We start from the raw sequence: 17,031 nt of genomic DNA, 5'->3' as shown, positions 1-17,031 counted from the left end.
TCTGCCACTGTAAACTGTGTTGTAAAGTAATTTTAAAAAAAAAATTCCTGTAGTGGTAACACACACTCTTCCATTGGATAGTCAGCAGTGTCTTCTAGAAGTTAGGACAAGAGACACCACCCCCCCCCCCCCCCCCACCCAACCCCGAGTGTTTCAATATTTGTAGGTAAGGGGCCTAGAAGTGTGTCGCAATTTGCGAGGGACTCTGGGAGTGTGTTCGTACTCACAGGAGGGCCTCGGTAGTGCAGCAGTATTTGCAGGGAGTCCTGGGAGTGTGTTAATATTTGCAGGGAGTCACCCGTCCAGAAAAGTTTGAAAACTATTGCAATAAATTATCCTTCACTCTCACATATATTTGTATGAATCCTGTTTTGTGTGTACTAACATTAATTTATCTCTTACAGGTGAAAAAGGATTAGGAAAAAAAACTCGAAAGCAGCTTTGTTATAAGGGCTCCACTTTCCATCGTATTGTAAAAGAATTTATGATCCAAGGTGGTGACTTCAGTGAAGGTGGGAAGGACATAATTTGCAATGTATATTAGTCCAGCTGAAGTGGTATAAAGGCAGTTCACTGTAATGTGAACTGATGTGATTAAACGGGGCATGGCAGTTTTTAAAAATTCATTCATGGGATGTGGGCGTCGCTGGCAAAACCAGCATTTATTGCCCATCCCTAATGGCCCTTGAGAAGGTGGTGGTGAGCTGCCTTCTTGAACCGCTGCAGTCCGTGTGGTGAAGGTACTCCCACAGTGGTGTTAGGTAGGGAGTTCCAGGATTTTGACCCAGCGACAATGAAGGAACGGTGATATATTTCCAAGTCGGGATGGTGTGTGACTCGGAGGGGAACGTGCAGGTGGTGGTGTTCCCATGTACCTGCTGCCCTTGTCCTTCTAGATGGTAGAGGTCGCGGGTTTGGGAGGTGCTGTCGAAGAAGCCTTGGCGAGTTGCTGCAGTGCATCTTGTAGATGGTGCACACTGCAGCCACGGTGCGCGGTGATGGAGGGAGTGAATGTTTATGGTGGTGGATGGGGTGCCAATCAAGTGGGCTGCTTTGTCCTGGATGTTGATATTAAACAGTTATTAAAACTGCCATGCTCTAACTTTGACCAGGCTGTTTTGAAATTTATTTTTTTGCTGTGAAGTGACTGAAAATGCTTAATGTCTGAAATAGGAAGGTACTATCCCTGCAGCCTCATTTATAGTTGTCACCTGACCGCGTGCTGTCTGAGTCCAGGATGTTGTGCTGATGTGATTGAGCTGTTCCGTTCACACTTCACTCCCAGCAGGACTGCTCTGTGTGCTCTGGGGGAGAGAGATTAGCATGCACAGTCATGCATGTTTGTGTAACTGTGCATCGCGATGTAAGCAGACACTAGTTTTAGTTTATGAAAATAGTATTGGTTCCACTGTTGGCTGAGTAGCAAGGAAGGTCCCATTTGCTGAATGACTAAACGGACTCCAGTATAAGATCAGTGTTGTAAACACCTCTGATGTGGCAATATTGAAATCAGTGTTAAAATGCATCATATATTATGCATGTCTGTTGGTACTTTATGCAATCTATCCATTCAGAGTGAAAATCTTTGTGCTCCCCCCTCTCTTAATAAGATTATATAGTACTTGCAGCACAGAAACAGGCCATTAATGGTCTGTGATGGTGTTTATGCTCCACACGAGCCTCCTCCCACCTTACTTCATCTCACCCTATCAACATATCTTTCTATTCCTTTCTCCCTTATGTGCTTATCTGGCTTCCCCTTAAATGCATCCATGTTAATCGCCTCAACTACTCCTTGTGGTAGCGAGTTCCACATTTATGAGAACTTAGAACATAGGAACAGGAGTAGGCCATTCAGCCCCTCGAGCCTGTTCTGCTATTCAATTAGATCATGGCTGATCTGTATCTTAACTCCATCTACCTGCCTTGGTTCCCTAACCCTTAATACACTTGCCTAACAAGAATCTATAAATCTCAGTGTTGAAATTTTCAATTGACCCCCCAGCCTCAACAGCTTTTTTTTGTAACCACTCTCTAAGTAAAGAAGTTTCTCCTGAATTCCTTATTTGATTGATTAGTGATTATCTTATCTTTACGGCCTCTAGATGTTAGCATTGCTCCTTCCCGTCTTCTGAGGCTGCTGACTTTTGCTGCTGTGCGACGCCACAGGCACTCTTCCGGTGCTTCATCCAAGTGCCCATTCCTCACTTGTAAGCCTAGATGCTGTGTATTTTAGGCTGCTCAACCATGAGAGCCGAATTACATACTCGCCTGATGTCCATATGCACTCACTTCCCAGCAAGCACTGCTGGATAGCAATCGGAGCATTCGAGCGTGCTATGTATTTTATAATTTCCCCATCCTTAATCCTCGGACACGGGCCTATTGTAACTTCCCAACTACCACCCTGGGTGAGATGAGCACAATCCAGGGATTAAACCTGGGTCCTTCTTGTGCTGGTACATCAGTACCATTCTAACTTGGATAGTGTAAACCCTGTCCAGAAGGTTGTCCCTCAACTAAATTCAACAGTGTATAAGGAATATGGTTCTGCCTGCCAGTAGATTAGGGTGGTAGCTGTGATGAGTGTCATCAAGGTAGCTAAGGATGCCAATAGTAATAGGTTTAAATTTGGCATGGTCCTGCTTTGCTCTTTAACGTTTTTGTTTTCTTTCTCCCACGCAGATATAAAGTAGATCTCATAGAATCATACAGCACAGATCATCATATGTCATACAGCTATTTGGTCCATTGTGCCTGTGCCGGCCCTTTGAAAGATCTATCCAATTAGTCCCACTTCCCTGCTCTTTCCCTGCATTTTTTTCCTTTTCAAGTATATACTCAATTCCCTTTTGAATGTTATTATTGAATCTGCTTCTACCACCCTTTCAGGCAGTGCATTCCAGATCATCATAACTCACTGCATAAAAATTTGTCTCCTCATCTGCTCTCTGGTTCTTTTGCCAATTATCTTAAATGTGTGTCTTCTGGTTACTGACCCTCCTGCCAGTGGAAACAGTTTCTCCCTATCTACTGTTATCAAAATCCTTCATAATTTTGAACATCTTCATTAAATCTCCCCTTAATTTTCTCTGCACTAAGGAGAACAATCCCAGCTTCTCCAGTCTCGCCACATAACTAAAGTCCCTCATCCCTGATACCAATCTAGTAAATCTCCTCTGCGCCCTCTCCAAAGCCTTGACATCCTTCCTAAAGTGTGATGCCCAGAAGTAGACACAATACTCCAGCTGAGGCCTAACCAGTGTTTTTTTAAAGGTTTAGCATAACCTCCTTGCTTTTGTACTTTATGCCTCTGTTTATAAAGCCACGGCTCCCCTATGCTCCTTTAACAGCCATCTCAACTTGTCCTGCTACCTTCAATGATTTGTGTATGTGAACCCCCAGGTCTCTCTGTTCCTTCACTCCTCTTTGTATTGCACAGTGTGTTATTTCATAGTGTATTGTATTTTCATTTTTTTTGATGGAGCAGCAAAGTCTTTTCATTGTCAATGATGACATTGTTGAAGGGTGTATATTTTTTCACTAACCTTGTATGATGACAACAGTGAATGATGACAGGGTCTGTGTTTGAAAGATGACAAGTTTGCTAACTTTTATTTTCATTTATACAATAGGCTTCATTTAAATTTGCATGCATTTTATGTGTTCAACAAAAGATGGGGAAGATGATGCATTTTCCACTGGTGATGGGATTAGACATTCTTTTTGGGGAGGAGGCTGGGATCCAACGATGCATTGCGGTCCCAGCTTCAGGAAAGCACGCCTCATTCAATTGATGCTCCCCTAATCTTCCTTCTGTCCTGTTAGAGTAAGATTGTCAGATTTGAGAAGCACTTTCAGTGGTGTGCTCTCGTGTATCTGAAAGCTGAATGGAGAATGCCAGAACTGAAGATGTTTTATAGCCTGCTAAAAGTCACGGCCTTCTTGCCACCTGCCAGGATGAATGAAAAACCAGATATGAAAGGACATTGACCTAACCTACTCTTATTCTTAGTTCCTGCATAGTGTACTTTTCATTAATTGTATAGAACCGTTCAATGTGGAGCCTAGTGTAAGTAACACACCTGTGATCCTTAGGTAATGGACGAGGAGGAGAATCTATTTATGGCGGATACTTTGAAGGTAGAGACATCTTTTTTAATTACATTTCAAAGCCCAAATTAATCTGTTCATTTACTAAATAGAAGAATCCCTCTAACAATACGTGAATAGCATTGCTTTTAATTCCCTCACCTGTTGCATGTAGCTAGTGCTTGAAATGTTGCATGCACAAAATAGATGCATGAATTTGGGCTAATTGTTTCTTAGCGTGTTCACTGTTAACTACAAAAAAAAGTGAATTAAAAGGTAAATTATTATGCAGTAAGCTCGCAACTTGCAGCATGGAGGTTAGGCAATTTATTCATGAGAAAACCTATCATCCTGCCTAAAACTTTCAACATATTCTTTTATTTATAGAGAATGTGATCTTTTGCAAAATGAAAAGGTAAGAAAAAAAAGCTAAGTAACACAATTAAAACACACTCCCTTGCACCCTCCCCAGCAAGTACCGTTATTGGCAGTGAGTTGATGGAATATATGGTCCGATTTTCTTTATTGCTTGCAGACTTTAAAAGAAAACACACACACACACACACACACACACACACACACACACAGAGACGACATGAAACTGCTCACCTAGATCATTTAGTGCATTAGCTTCAGTACCGGTAATGTAAAAGAATTTGAAATTTGTGTTCCTCCTCAACACGTTATTTTAGTGTAAAGCTGTGGTGAGGCCTAAAGCAAGGCTGTTACTCTGTTGTTAGTGCAATTGGCAAATAGATTGCAGTTGCTTTGTGGTGTCTCTCAAAGCTGACCAGCTACTCCTTTCTTGGACAGATGAGAATTTTGTGCTCAAACACGACAGGGAGTTCCTGTTGTCAATGGCAAACAGAGGAAGAGACACCAATGGTTCCCAGTTCTTCATGTGAGTATGACTCTTGGTTATCTTACCAGTATCATATAGGGAAGTGCCATTCATCAGAAAGATGGTTCTCCACATACATCTATGCCTGCAAATGTTGAGAGCAGTTTGCATTTTTATTGCGTCTATAACACATTATTGGGACAAAGTAAAGTGTTCCAGTTTTTACATTCCATTGATTCACATTAAGTGCCTCTTTTTTTGTTCAGCAGCCAGTTTGTGCAGTGTTCTAAAACATAAAGATGCCAAACAACATTAGTTTTTTTATATACACAGCCCAGATCTGTAGGAATAGTCCTGATACAAGCTCTCCACTCCTCTGGCTTGTCTGGTCGCTTTTATGGGGTGGGAGAGGAATTCTTGACAAGAGGATTCCTGAATTGGCTACAGCTGTCCATGTGTTTTTACCTCCCCCAGGAGGTGGAGAGGAGGAAGGGTAGGTACATGGTGATGAGTCCAGCAAATCATCTTAACGTACAGGTTGGTATTTAACCCTTAGACTGACAGTGGCTCCAGAGAATTTCAGGCCTTTTTATTCAGTTTGTGAAACAATCCCCAGTGTCACAGATAATAAAATTGCAATATTACATCTAAAATATACACTTCTCAAACTTTCACAAAACAGTTTAACCTTCACCTCATTCTGTTTTTCTTTATTTTCTTCTCCCATAACATTTCACTTTTATTTTAACTTTACTTTTTCTTTATTTCTTGCTAACGTACTGCATCCCAATATTTATAGAGTCATAGAGTTATACAGCACGGATAGAGGCCCTTCGGCCCATCGTGTCCGCGCCGGCCATCAGCCCTGTCTACTCTAATCCCATATTCCAGCATTTGGTCCGTAGCCTTGTATGCTATGGCATTTCAAGTGCTCATCCAAATGCTTCTTGAATGTTGTGAGGGTTCCTGCCTCCACAACCCTTTCAGGCAGTGAGTTCCAGACTCCAACCACCCTCTGGGTGAAAAAGTTCTTTCTCAAATCCCCTCTAAACCTCCCGCCTTTTACCTTGAATCTATGTCCCCTTGTTATAGTACCCTCAACGAAGGGGAAAAGCTCCTTAGTATCCATCCTATCTGTGCCCCTCATAATTTTGTACACCTCAATCATGTCCCCCCTCAGCCTCCTCTGCTCCAAGGAAAACAAACCCAATCTTCCCAGTCTCTCTTCATAGCTGAAGCGCTCCAGCCCTGGTAACATCCTGGTGAATCTCCTCTGCACCCTCTCCAAAGCGATCACATCCTTCCTGTAGTGTGGCGACCAGAACTGCACACAGTACTCCAGCTGTGGCCTAACCAGTGTTTTATACAGCTCCATCATAACCTCCTTGCTCTTATATTCTATGCCTCGGCTAATAAAGGCAAGTATCCCATATGCCTTCTTTACCACCTTATCTACCTGTTCCGCCGCCTTCAGGGATCTGTGAACTTGCACACCAAGATCCCTCTGACCCTCTGTCTTGCCTAGGGTCCTCCCATTCATTGTGTATTCCCTTGCCTTGTTAGTCCCTCCAAAGTGCATCACCTCGCACTTTTCCGGGTTAAATTCCATTTGCCACTGTTCCGCCCATCTGACCAACCCATCTATATCGTCCTGCAGACTGAGGCTATCCTCCTCGCTATTTACCACCCTACCAATTTTTGTATCATCAGCGAACTTACTGATCATACCTTTTACATTCATATCCAAGTCATTAATGTAGACCACAAACAGCAAGGGACCCAGCACCGATCCCTGTGGTACCCCACTGGCCACAGGCTTCCAGTCACAAAAACAACCTTCGACCATCACCCTCTGCCTTCTGCCACTAAGCCAGTTTTGTATCCAAAGTGCCAAGGCACCCTGGATTCCAAGGGCTCGTACCTTCTTGACCAGTCTCCTGTGGGGGACTTTATCGAAGGCCTTACTGAAATCCATGTATACCACATCCACTGCGTTACCCTCATCCACACGCCTAGTCACCCCCTCAAAAAATTCAATCAAATTAGTCAGACATGATCTTCCCTTGACAAAGCCATGTTGACTATCCCTGATTAATCCTTGCTTCTCCAAGTGGAGACTAATTTTGTCCTTCAGAATTTTTTCCAATAATTTTCCTACCACTGATGTTAGGCTCACTGGCCTGTAGTTCCCCGGTTTTTCCCTACTCCCCTTCTTGAATAATGGTATTACATTAGCGGTTCTCCAGTCCTCTGGCACATCCCCTGTGGCCAGAGAGGTTCTGAATATATGTGTCAGAGCCCCCGCAATCTCCTCCTTATGTGTATGATTTGTTTTTAATTTGCATAAATGCTTATCTGTTTTCTTGAGTCAGACTATCCAGTCTGTTGGTGGGAACATATCAAAATTGCCCTCTGATTGGCTACATTTGGCTGTAAAGATCACTTTTCCAGATAACTTTTGATGTGTTTATTAAGTGTCAAACCCCAACACTTCCAAGTTTTCTTATCATTAGCTGTGATAATATCTACACTCCCTGACAGGACACTCAGTGACGGTGCACTAAAGGTTACTTAGAGAGATACACTTTCTGCTCCCCCAACAGGTCACTCAATAGGGTAGATGCTGAGAGGATATTACCCCTCATGGGGGAATCTAAAACTAGGGAGCATAGTCTCAGAATAAGGGGTCGCCCATTTAAAACGGAAATGAGGAGGAATTTCTTCTCCCGGAGGGTCATGAATCTTTGGAATTCTTTACCCCAAAAAGCTGTGGAGGCTGAGTAATTGAATACATTCAAGGCTGAGTTAGACAAATTTTTGATCAGCTAGGGAGTCAAAGGATATGGGGAAAAGGTGGGAAAGTGGAAATGGGATAAAAATCAGATCAGCCATGATCTCATTAAATGGCAGAGCAGGCTCGAGGGGCCGAATGGCCTATCCCTGCTCCTATCTCTTATGGTTATGGTCACAAGGAAAAGGGGCTATTTGGCTCATCTAGTTCATCCTTCCATAACATCCTACAGTTCCCCTCCCAACACTGTCCCTTGAATGACTCCAAAATTTTTGCCACTACTACCCTACTGAGATCAACAACAATAACTTGCATTCATATAACACCTTTAACGTAGTAAAACATCCCAAGGCACTTCACAGGAGCGTAATCAAATAAAAGTTGACACCGAGCCAAGGGAGGAAATATTAGGATAGGTGACCAAAAACTTGTTCAACGTGATAGATTTAAGGAGTGTCTTAAAGTAGGAGAGAGAGGCGGAGAGGTGCTACCACTGAGCCACTGCTGACACCTGCTAAACTTAACTATAATAGTCTGTGCACATTTCCTCAATTTTCCTAATAGCACGAGTAACTTAAAAGATACTGGTTGACTTCACGAAGCCCCTTATTGGCCATGCAAGCAATGATTCTTGGACATTGTGGCAGTGAGCAGAAGCAGGATTCCAGAATCTCACACAAGAGGTTTCCTCTCAGTGAGTGGAAAGTCAGATCATCTGAATCCAAAGAGACTCTGGTTTAAATGCCACAACACAAGTCATTTTCACTGCGCAGATGCTCAAAGTCCTGGGTTATTAAATCTCGGGCCGAGCAATTTAGGCAGTCCTGACAGTTACTCATATCCTATGCTGCAAGGACCCAAGACATCTCCCAACTGAGCAGCAGGTAGCCAAATGTTTGTGTTTCAGAATCTGCTGCTATCTTGCAGGCAGCCAAGGGGCAAGTTAAGGGTCATTCTACAGCTGCTTCCTGGGCCTCTCTCAGTCAGGGTACAACTGATAGCATAAGCATAACTGCCACATGGAGCCCTCCTGACTGAGCATCTAAATGTTACTGTCGAGATTTAATTGCAGCACATGACAGCCTTGCATTAAGCAAATTGCTTCTGATGCTGGTGTTATGGATGCTATGCAGGGACCTGGAATTACATAGAATTTACAGCCCAGAAACAGGCCATTTGGCTCAACTGGTCTGTGCCAGTGTTTATCCTCCACACGAGCCTCCTCCCACCCGACTTCATCTAACCCTATCTGCATATCCTGTTCCTTTCTCCCTCATGAACTTATCTAGCTTCCCCTTAAATAGCATCTATGCTATTCGCCTCAACTACTCCATGTGATAGCAGGTTCCATATTCTAACCACTCTCTGGGTAAAGAAGTTTCTCCTGAATTCTTTATTGGATTTATTAGTGACTACCTTATACTTAGCCCCTAGTTTTGGACTCCCCCACAAGTGGAAACATCTTGTCTATGTCTACCCTATCAAACCCCTTCATAATTTTAAAGACCTCTATTAGGTCACCTCTCAGCCTTCTCTTTTCTAGAGAAAAGAGCCCCAGTCTGTTCAGTCTCTCCTGATAGTTATAACCTCTCAGTTCTGGTACTATGGTACACAGAGGATACGGAATGAAGAAGGATAGATTAGCTACCCTGTAGAATTTTCTTTAAATGAGGTACATTGTCTAAATGCTATAATCCCTTCCCATCCATTCCCGCAACTCTGCATAAGTCTTGTTTCTTTGGGGGGAGGGGGGGGGAAGGGGAGGGAAGAGTTGATCTTAACTGGCTAATTCCAGATTAGCTTCAGGCCAGAACGAACTGACCCAATGGTGCAGGTCCTGGGGATGTATACAACACTGGAATCAGAGACCAAGTGCAGTACAGCCTTACTTGCAAAATTAATTTTTGTGTGGCAAGCAAATGGATTCCCCACAACCATGCTAGGCTATATACCTATAGTGTGTGGACAATAGTTGTCATTCAAAGAATAAAGAAAGCTCTGCAAGGTTCTGTTATGTCTTTGCAATGCACTTTATAAATACACCGTATGTAGGTCACTGATTTATGGTGACCAAATAAGGCATATTCTGTTTTTATTACAAAAAGTTCTGGAATTTTTACTGGTGTTCTGGGTAGCATTCCTCAGTTTTTTCCATTTACTAACAACTGCATTGATAACTGCACCATTCCATAGGACATATCATACATTTCTATGCCACTTAAAAGCTGCATTTATATTGTCTTAGGAACTAAACCCAACGGCTCATTAGTGACTGAAGAAGTCAAATTTCATTTTTATTAGTTGGGATTATCTGGGATTTTTGCGGGTGTCTTGGGATTGAGTTCTGCAATTTCTGTTAATTTTCCCATGGAAACTAAGTCAGTTGCCTTGACTTATAGCTTAATATGATGCATTTAACGGGGAGCTAAATAAGCACGAGGGGGAAAGGAATAGAAGGATATGCTGATCGGGTTAGATGAAGAGGGGTGGAAGGAGGCTCATGTGGAGCATAAATGCTGGCATAGACCATTTGGGCCGAATGATCTGTTTCTGTGCTGTAGACTCTATGTAATTCTACGTAACATTTCCCAAGTGCGACAGACAATTTTAGAGTTATGGTAGAATTTGTCTACCAACAATTCAGGACTTATCATACATTAGAGCTGCATTTATATTATCTTAAGAACTGTGTCCTCCAGAAGTTGTGTCAAAGCAATTTGATTTCTGGAACTACTGAGTGAAAGATGCTGGAATATCTTTCAATCCAGCTTTTGAAACTGCAAATTCCCCAAAATTAACGAGACAGGCTGCACGACTACAAAATTGCATGTTCTGGTTTTCAGGTATCTCTTTTTAAAAAAACACATTGATTTTAATAGCTTTCAATTCAGCCTCCTCTTGACTTTAGTCAACCAGCTGAGATGATGAGTCTGGCCTACTCACCTTAAGGGTTTAATTCGCTCGGCAGAGATTTCCCCATTTGGAGTGATCAAAACCGCCCCCATCTTGCTACTGGATGGCTTGTTGTTAGATGCACCAGCTGATGTGGTATTGAGCCATACAAACCAGTAAGATCCCAGGTTTGATCTCTGGACTATGTAATGTTAACTGATCTCATCTGTGCCTTGGTTTAAGGGGAGGACAGAGAAATCAGCTGGGATTCACAGTACTGTTTGTTGACCTTAATCTCTGCTGGAGCATGCGCAAGTGATAACAGGATCAGGCTCAGCTGTGATGCCTCCCTTGGTGAAATGTCCTGCTGGCACTTTGTGCAAGTTCACACTTGAAGAATGGTCACCAAGAATTGGAGGACTGTTGTTTCCCTCTCTTTCCCCCCCCCCCCCCCCCCCCCAAAAAAAAACTGGACCCTAGGATGAGCCACTTTCCAGCAGACCCCTGATCACTTTGTCCATATGAGCATACCAAATTGACGGGCAGAGAAAAAAAACAGCTGGCTCATCAAGCCTGCCCCACACTCATGATGGCTGGAGCATCGTGACCAGACACTTCCAGCCCCCCTCCCCCACAGCCATGCAATCTCCTGATAGAGGCCAAAATTAGAGAAAAAACCCAGACCTGATCAGGGAAAAAATAGTCTGTAAAATTCCTCTCTGACCTCCTCAGGTGATCACATGGATCAAGTGTTATTTATAAAAACACTTACCTTCTTTAACATAGAATCATAGAAGTTTACAACATGGAAACAGGCCCTTCGGCCCAACATGTCCATGTCGCCCAGTTTATACCACTAAGCTAGTCCCAATTGCCTGCACTTGGCCCATATCCCTCTATACCCATCTTACCCATGTAACTGTCCAAATGCTTTTTAAAAGACAAAATTGTACCCGCCTCTACTACTGCCTCTGGCAGCTCGTTCCAGACACTCACCACCCTTTGAGTGAAAAAATTGCCCCTCTGGACCCTTTTGTATCTCTCCCCTCTCACCTTAAATCTATGCCCCCTCGTTATAAACTCCCCCACCTTTGGGAAAAGATTTTGACTATCTACCTTATCTATGCCCCTCATTATTTTATAGACTTCTATAAGATCACCCCTAAACCTCCTACTCTCCAGGGAAAAAAGTCTCAGTCTATCCAACCTCTCCCTATAAGTCAAACCATCAAGTTCCGGTAGCATCCTAGTAAATCTTTTCTGCACTCTTTCTAGTTTAATAATATCCTTTCTATAATAGGGTGACCAGAACTGTACACAGTATTCCAAGTGTGGCCTTACTAATGTCTTCTACAACTTCAATAAGACATCCCAACTCCTGTATTCAATGTTCTGACCAATGAAACCAAGCATGCTGAATGCCTTCACCACCCTATCCACCTGTGACTCCACTTTCAATGCGATCTCTGCCCCAGTCAGGAACCGGTCCAGCTTACTCTTAAAGGCATGTAGAGAGTCAGCACCTAACACATCAGCCGGCAACGTATTCCAGAGGCTCACTACTCTCTGGGAAAAGAAGAACCATCTAACATCCAGTCTATTCCTACTCTTAAATAGTTTAAACTCATGTCCCCTGGTCCTCCCCAATCTGTTAAACTAGAATAATCTATCAATAAGCACGCTATCCAGCCCTTTTGTTTTTACTTTATAGAACTCTATCATGCCGCCTCTAAGTCTGCGCTGCTCTAAAGTAAATAAACTCGGGTCTTTAAAGCTATCTGAGTAACTATGGTTCTTTAAGCTAGAAATCATTCTCGTAGCTCTTCTCTGACCTTTTCCAAGGCTACTATATCACCCACCATGTGGGGGAGGGAACCAAAACTGGGCATAGTACTCCAAATGCAGTCTGACCAGCGACCTGTATAGTGACAGAATGGTTCTATTAATAAAACCCAATACCCTGTTAGCTTTAGCTACAGCTTCTCTGCATTGGTTGTGAACCTTCAGTGACCTGTGCACAATAACACCTAGATCTTTTTCTCTCTCAACCTCTTTCAGCATTGTTCCCTGCAAATGATACGTGTATTCTATGTTGGCCCTACCAACATGCATGCCATTCCATTTATCTAAGTTAAATGCCATTTACCATTTCTGGCCTGCTCCCCTACTACATCTAAATCTTTTTGGATTTGATTGCACTTCGCTACTGTCTTAACCCTTGCACAGATTTCGGTGTCATCTTGCAAACTTAATGACCATACTCCCAACATCACTGTTCAGGACATTAAAAAAGGCAGTGTAAACTAGGTACAACACTGCACTGAATTTACACTGCATGTGGTGTCAAACCTCATTCCTTTTACTGTGGCGTCAGGACAGGCCTCGATTCTCAATTCACACTGCAAGTTTAGCATTGTTACAAATCAGAAACTTTTTCACACCAATCCCAAGCTTGCAGCCTGACAGTAAAATGCACAAAATTATGGAATGCCTTTTTAATTCATCGTAACCTCTGAATGCGTTTAATTTAGTGCTGTTCAACTTTGATACGGATATGCCACTTCAGCCCTCGTAAGAACCCAGTTTTTGGCCCCTGCTGTTCTGACATGTATCTACTGTGATTCCTTGCTGAACTCTGGCTTAACTGATGAGAATTATAAATGAAAGCAAATTGCAGCCTAAAGAACTATCGTGAGATATATTAAGGTACCACTTAAATATAGTGACTCCAAAAAGTGATTTGTTTCCCGACTGATCAGAAGGGGGGAGAGGAAGGCTGGTGAGGAATTACACGGAATTTATAGCACAGAAACAAGCCATTTGGCCTAATTGGTCTATACTGGTGTTTATGCTTCACACGATCCTCCTCCCAGCTTACTTCATCTAACCATATCAACATAACTGTCTCTACCTTTCTCTCTTATGTACTTAGCTATCTTCCCCATAAATGCATCAATGATGCATATATAGTTTTTCTTTGATGTACGCAACTTGACACAAATATGTTTTAAAATACCTTTAGCTATTTCCAGGCTTCCCAGTGGAAATGATATTCACGAAAGTGCCCTGAGTTCATTTTTTTTCAATGAGATAAGAAATTCAAATGCTTGCTTGCCACCTCCATTATCCAATGTTTGGATATATCCATTCTCTGTTGGGTTTGGGTAATATCGCTGATGTTGTTGCACTTTAACCACCATCTTTCTTGATGAAATGAGATGAATGGCACCTCACTATCTTTATTTTGCATCTGTCACACTAAGGTAGGTTGTTTTATCATATGCACCTCAGCTCATTTACATTGCCTTTATTTTCCTTCTTGTAATGAATTCATTACCAAGAATTTATATAAACCTAGGCTTTTGATTAATTGATTAACTTTCGTTGAGGGGAAAAAGTTTCATTATTCAGATGTAAAAAAAAACTCAGAAGCTAATCTCTAAGGGCTCTAAAATTTCCATATCCTGTTGCCTATAATTGATAGGGGGACTGTTGTGAGTGGATAATGCCAGTGGTGCACTCCTTTGAAGTGCCAAAGGCATCAATTTTACAAAGAATAGGAAGTTGAGAGCAAAGTGAGCAAGAATAATATTAGTACGAATTATTTAAATCTAACTGTTTATATACGTTCCAGGTATTTTTTTTATTATTAATAGCCAGTTGGACTACAATACTCTTGGGTAGCCCATAAAATATGTATGTATTGCAAGTCATTTGGTCACACGTGAGTGCATTCAGTTATCCTGCTTGTGTGACTTGGCAAGTACAAATTTTAGCCCCGAGTGAAGTAGTATGGATTCCTATCATGGAAATTGGAAATAATGACCATGGACCTAACACCATTCACATGAATTATTACGGTTGCACATTAACTTAAATTTTGAAATGTTAAAAAGCTGCCTCACCCAATGAATTCATTCACCGCAGGCCAAAGTATTGTGTACTAGATTTTAATTCGTAACATTTATTAAAGTAGATGCAAAAAATTAAAATTACAGATGAGGGTAGCACTGCTCGAATACTGAAGTGAGAGTAAGAGTGTGTGTGTGACCTGCTTATGTCTGAGATTGAAATGGTATGTAATGTCTGAGCTTGGGCATTGTTACGTTGACATTGTTACTTTGACAACTAAATTTACTGATGGTGTCAGTTGAGCGTCATTTGATAAGGTAACTCATTTTGGCAGCATTCAGCTTCCTGTGGCACCGTTATCAGGCGGTTGGCCTGTCGAATGTCAGCCTGGAACATTGAGTCAAAGTTTGACCTGCTTGCAGCGGTGGGGCAATCAGGTCAAGCCAGAGTGTTGAGTCTCCTGATTGGCTGCAAAGCGGTTGCATGGGTTGTTTGTAAACCAATTTAAAGATGTGGGTGGGTTTCAGATTACTCTTGATTGGGAGCATAGTGGAGATACAACAAAATGGATTGGAAAGTTATTGAAACTGAAAACGCGAATGAATGTTAAAATTGGAATATTTTAGGAGATATAATGCAAGTATAAATAAGAAAATGGTGAAGGAAGACCAGGGCAGAAATGGTTATAGGTAGTATATACTTTAATATAACTGTTACCTGAGTAGCATTATTACTGTAATAGGAGATTTTTCAGCATCACAGTGCTCGAGCCAAGTCAACATTTATGAATAGGTTAGAAGGAAACGGGGATAAAGGGATATGGGATCAGGACAGGCACATGAGATTAGGACTACTGCTCTTGTGGGGGATTAACACCAACACTGACTGGTTGGGCCACATGGCCTGTTTCCATGTCATAATATTATGCAGTTCTGTGAGCTGAATTTATTCAAAAAGCTAGTCCCGGAAACACAAGATAGCCTAAATCTGCTGGCAGTCCTGGGATTAATCTCCAATATCCTGTTTCTTCAGCAGCAGAAATTGAAGTACAAAAAACAAATACTCTGCTAAGCATGTCTTTAGCTAGCTCATTCACTTGTTCTTAATTATCATAGAACGGTTACAGCATAGAAAGAGGCCATTCAGCCCCTCGAGTCCGTGACTGCTCTCTGCACGAGCAATCCAGCTAGTCCCACTCCCCCACCCTTTGCCCGTAAAAATTTTTTTCCCTTCAACTACTTATCCAATTGCATTTTGAAAGCCATGGTTGAATCTGCCATATAATCCGTTATGAATGTTTATGCTATTTTCAGAGTAGAGTAACAGACATATTTTTGAAACATCATTGAGACATCCCTTCTATAAATTGTGATCACAAAGAATTATGAGGAACTTCAGTGTCCTTTTGACATGTTTGGGAGGAGTGGTTTGGAGGTGTTACTGAGTCTGACTAAGTTAGAGAGCTGAGTATCCATCTGTAAATGTAATCAGTGACTGTCATTTTTCTCGACTTGTTAATTCAGCTTCCTTATGCTATCTGCCTGAGTCTTTAGCTCCTCCTCCACTGCAGCCCAAATATTTCAAAATGATTGGAAGATAATAAAAGTTAATCTTGGTTTCTTTGAGGCATTTTTTAAAAGGGAGTTACGATAGCAAGACTCATTCTTTAAAGTATACAGTTGTAGTTGTATGCTATTTTTAGCCTTCTTCCATTAAAGCTATGGTGTCCCTCTCTCGGTTGTATTTAGCAGCTGGAGTTTCCCTATAGTTAAGTGAATGAATTTGAAATTATGTATTTTGTGAAGAGGGGGAATTGTTTTACATAATACCCCAAACAATGCACCCTGAATAGTTACTGTTAATGGACCGCAGATAATTTGTGTCTGGATTTCAATGGCCAGTGAGTCCTTGCACTATATTGTGTTTTCTTTACCGCCAAATGGCTCATTGATTTTTCTGCCAGAATCTCCGCAAGGTGATGCTTCATGTGCGGATGTTGTTCCAAGGTTCTGGTTCCTCACTGAAGTGATCATTCCTTTTGACAGCCTGAACCATGAGCATTGGCTGCCTGTCTCTTGCGGAAGCCATCGCAGCCAAACCTAATTCTGCCCTCATCTAACACCCACACCCACACACATGCACTGTTTATAAACTTGGTGGATAGTCATTTGAATTGATTTCATCTGTGCTATTTCCTCCAACGCTCCCAAAGGTAGTAGCCTGTAATGTTTGAAACCAGTGCAACTTAAGATGCATCAGGAATCTAGGTCCTATATTGTGTAGGTGCAGTTCTCTTCACCCTCTCCCCAACCAACCAGCACAACCTCCATCGCCACCCTTTCCAAGGATACTCAAGCCAGTTATAACTGTCCCACCATCGTCCTGAAATCAGCTAACTTTGTTCAGACCAATGATGGAACCTAGGGTCTTCCTGACTTGTGTGTGTAACATACCCGGCTACTGACCTATCTCTATGAAAGCCCAAAGAGCTTTACCTGGCAGAATCCAGATGTTTGAGGTCATGTGGTTTTAAGATTACAGTGGCAGTTTTGCAGCCAGACAG

The 17,031-nt window shown here is 42.1% G+C and overlaps 1 protein-coding gene across 5 annotated transcripts in view; it reads left to right on the top strand.

Moving 5' to 3' along the window:
* Positions 1 to 17,031, top strand: part of nktr (natural killer cell triggering receptor) — a 191,920-nt gene that overhangs the window by 106,384 nt on the left and 68,505 nt on the right. For 4 of the 5 annotated variants that reach the window (XM_067968218.1, XM_067968237.1, XM_067968211.1 and 1 more), the window contains 3 exons: positions 405 to 512; positions 4,099 to 4,143; positions 4,906 to 4,993. In XM_067968218.1, the coding sequence (XP_067824319.1) occupies positions 405 to 512; positions 4,099 to 4,143; positions 4,906 to 4,993 (241 nt within the window). Of the gene's footprint in view, positions 1 to 404; positions 513 to 4,098; positions 4,144 to 4,479; positions 4,508 to 4,905; positions 4,994 to 17,031 lie in introns of those variants that run through there. The other variant, XM_067968249.1, reaches the window with a different exon arrangement.

The sequence above is a fragment of the Heptranchias perlo genome, chromosome 2, assembly GCF_035084215.1.
Source record: "Heptranchias perlo isolate sHepPer1 chromosome 2, sHepPer1.hap1, whole genome shotgun sequence".
Classification (NCBI taxonomy): domain Eukaryota; kingdom Metazoa; phylum Chordata; class Chondrichthyes; order Hexanchiformes; family Hexanchidae; genus Heptranchias; species Heptranchias perlo.
This window is presented reverse-complemented; position numbering and strand designations above follow the sequence as displayed.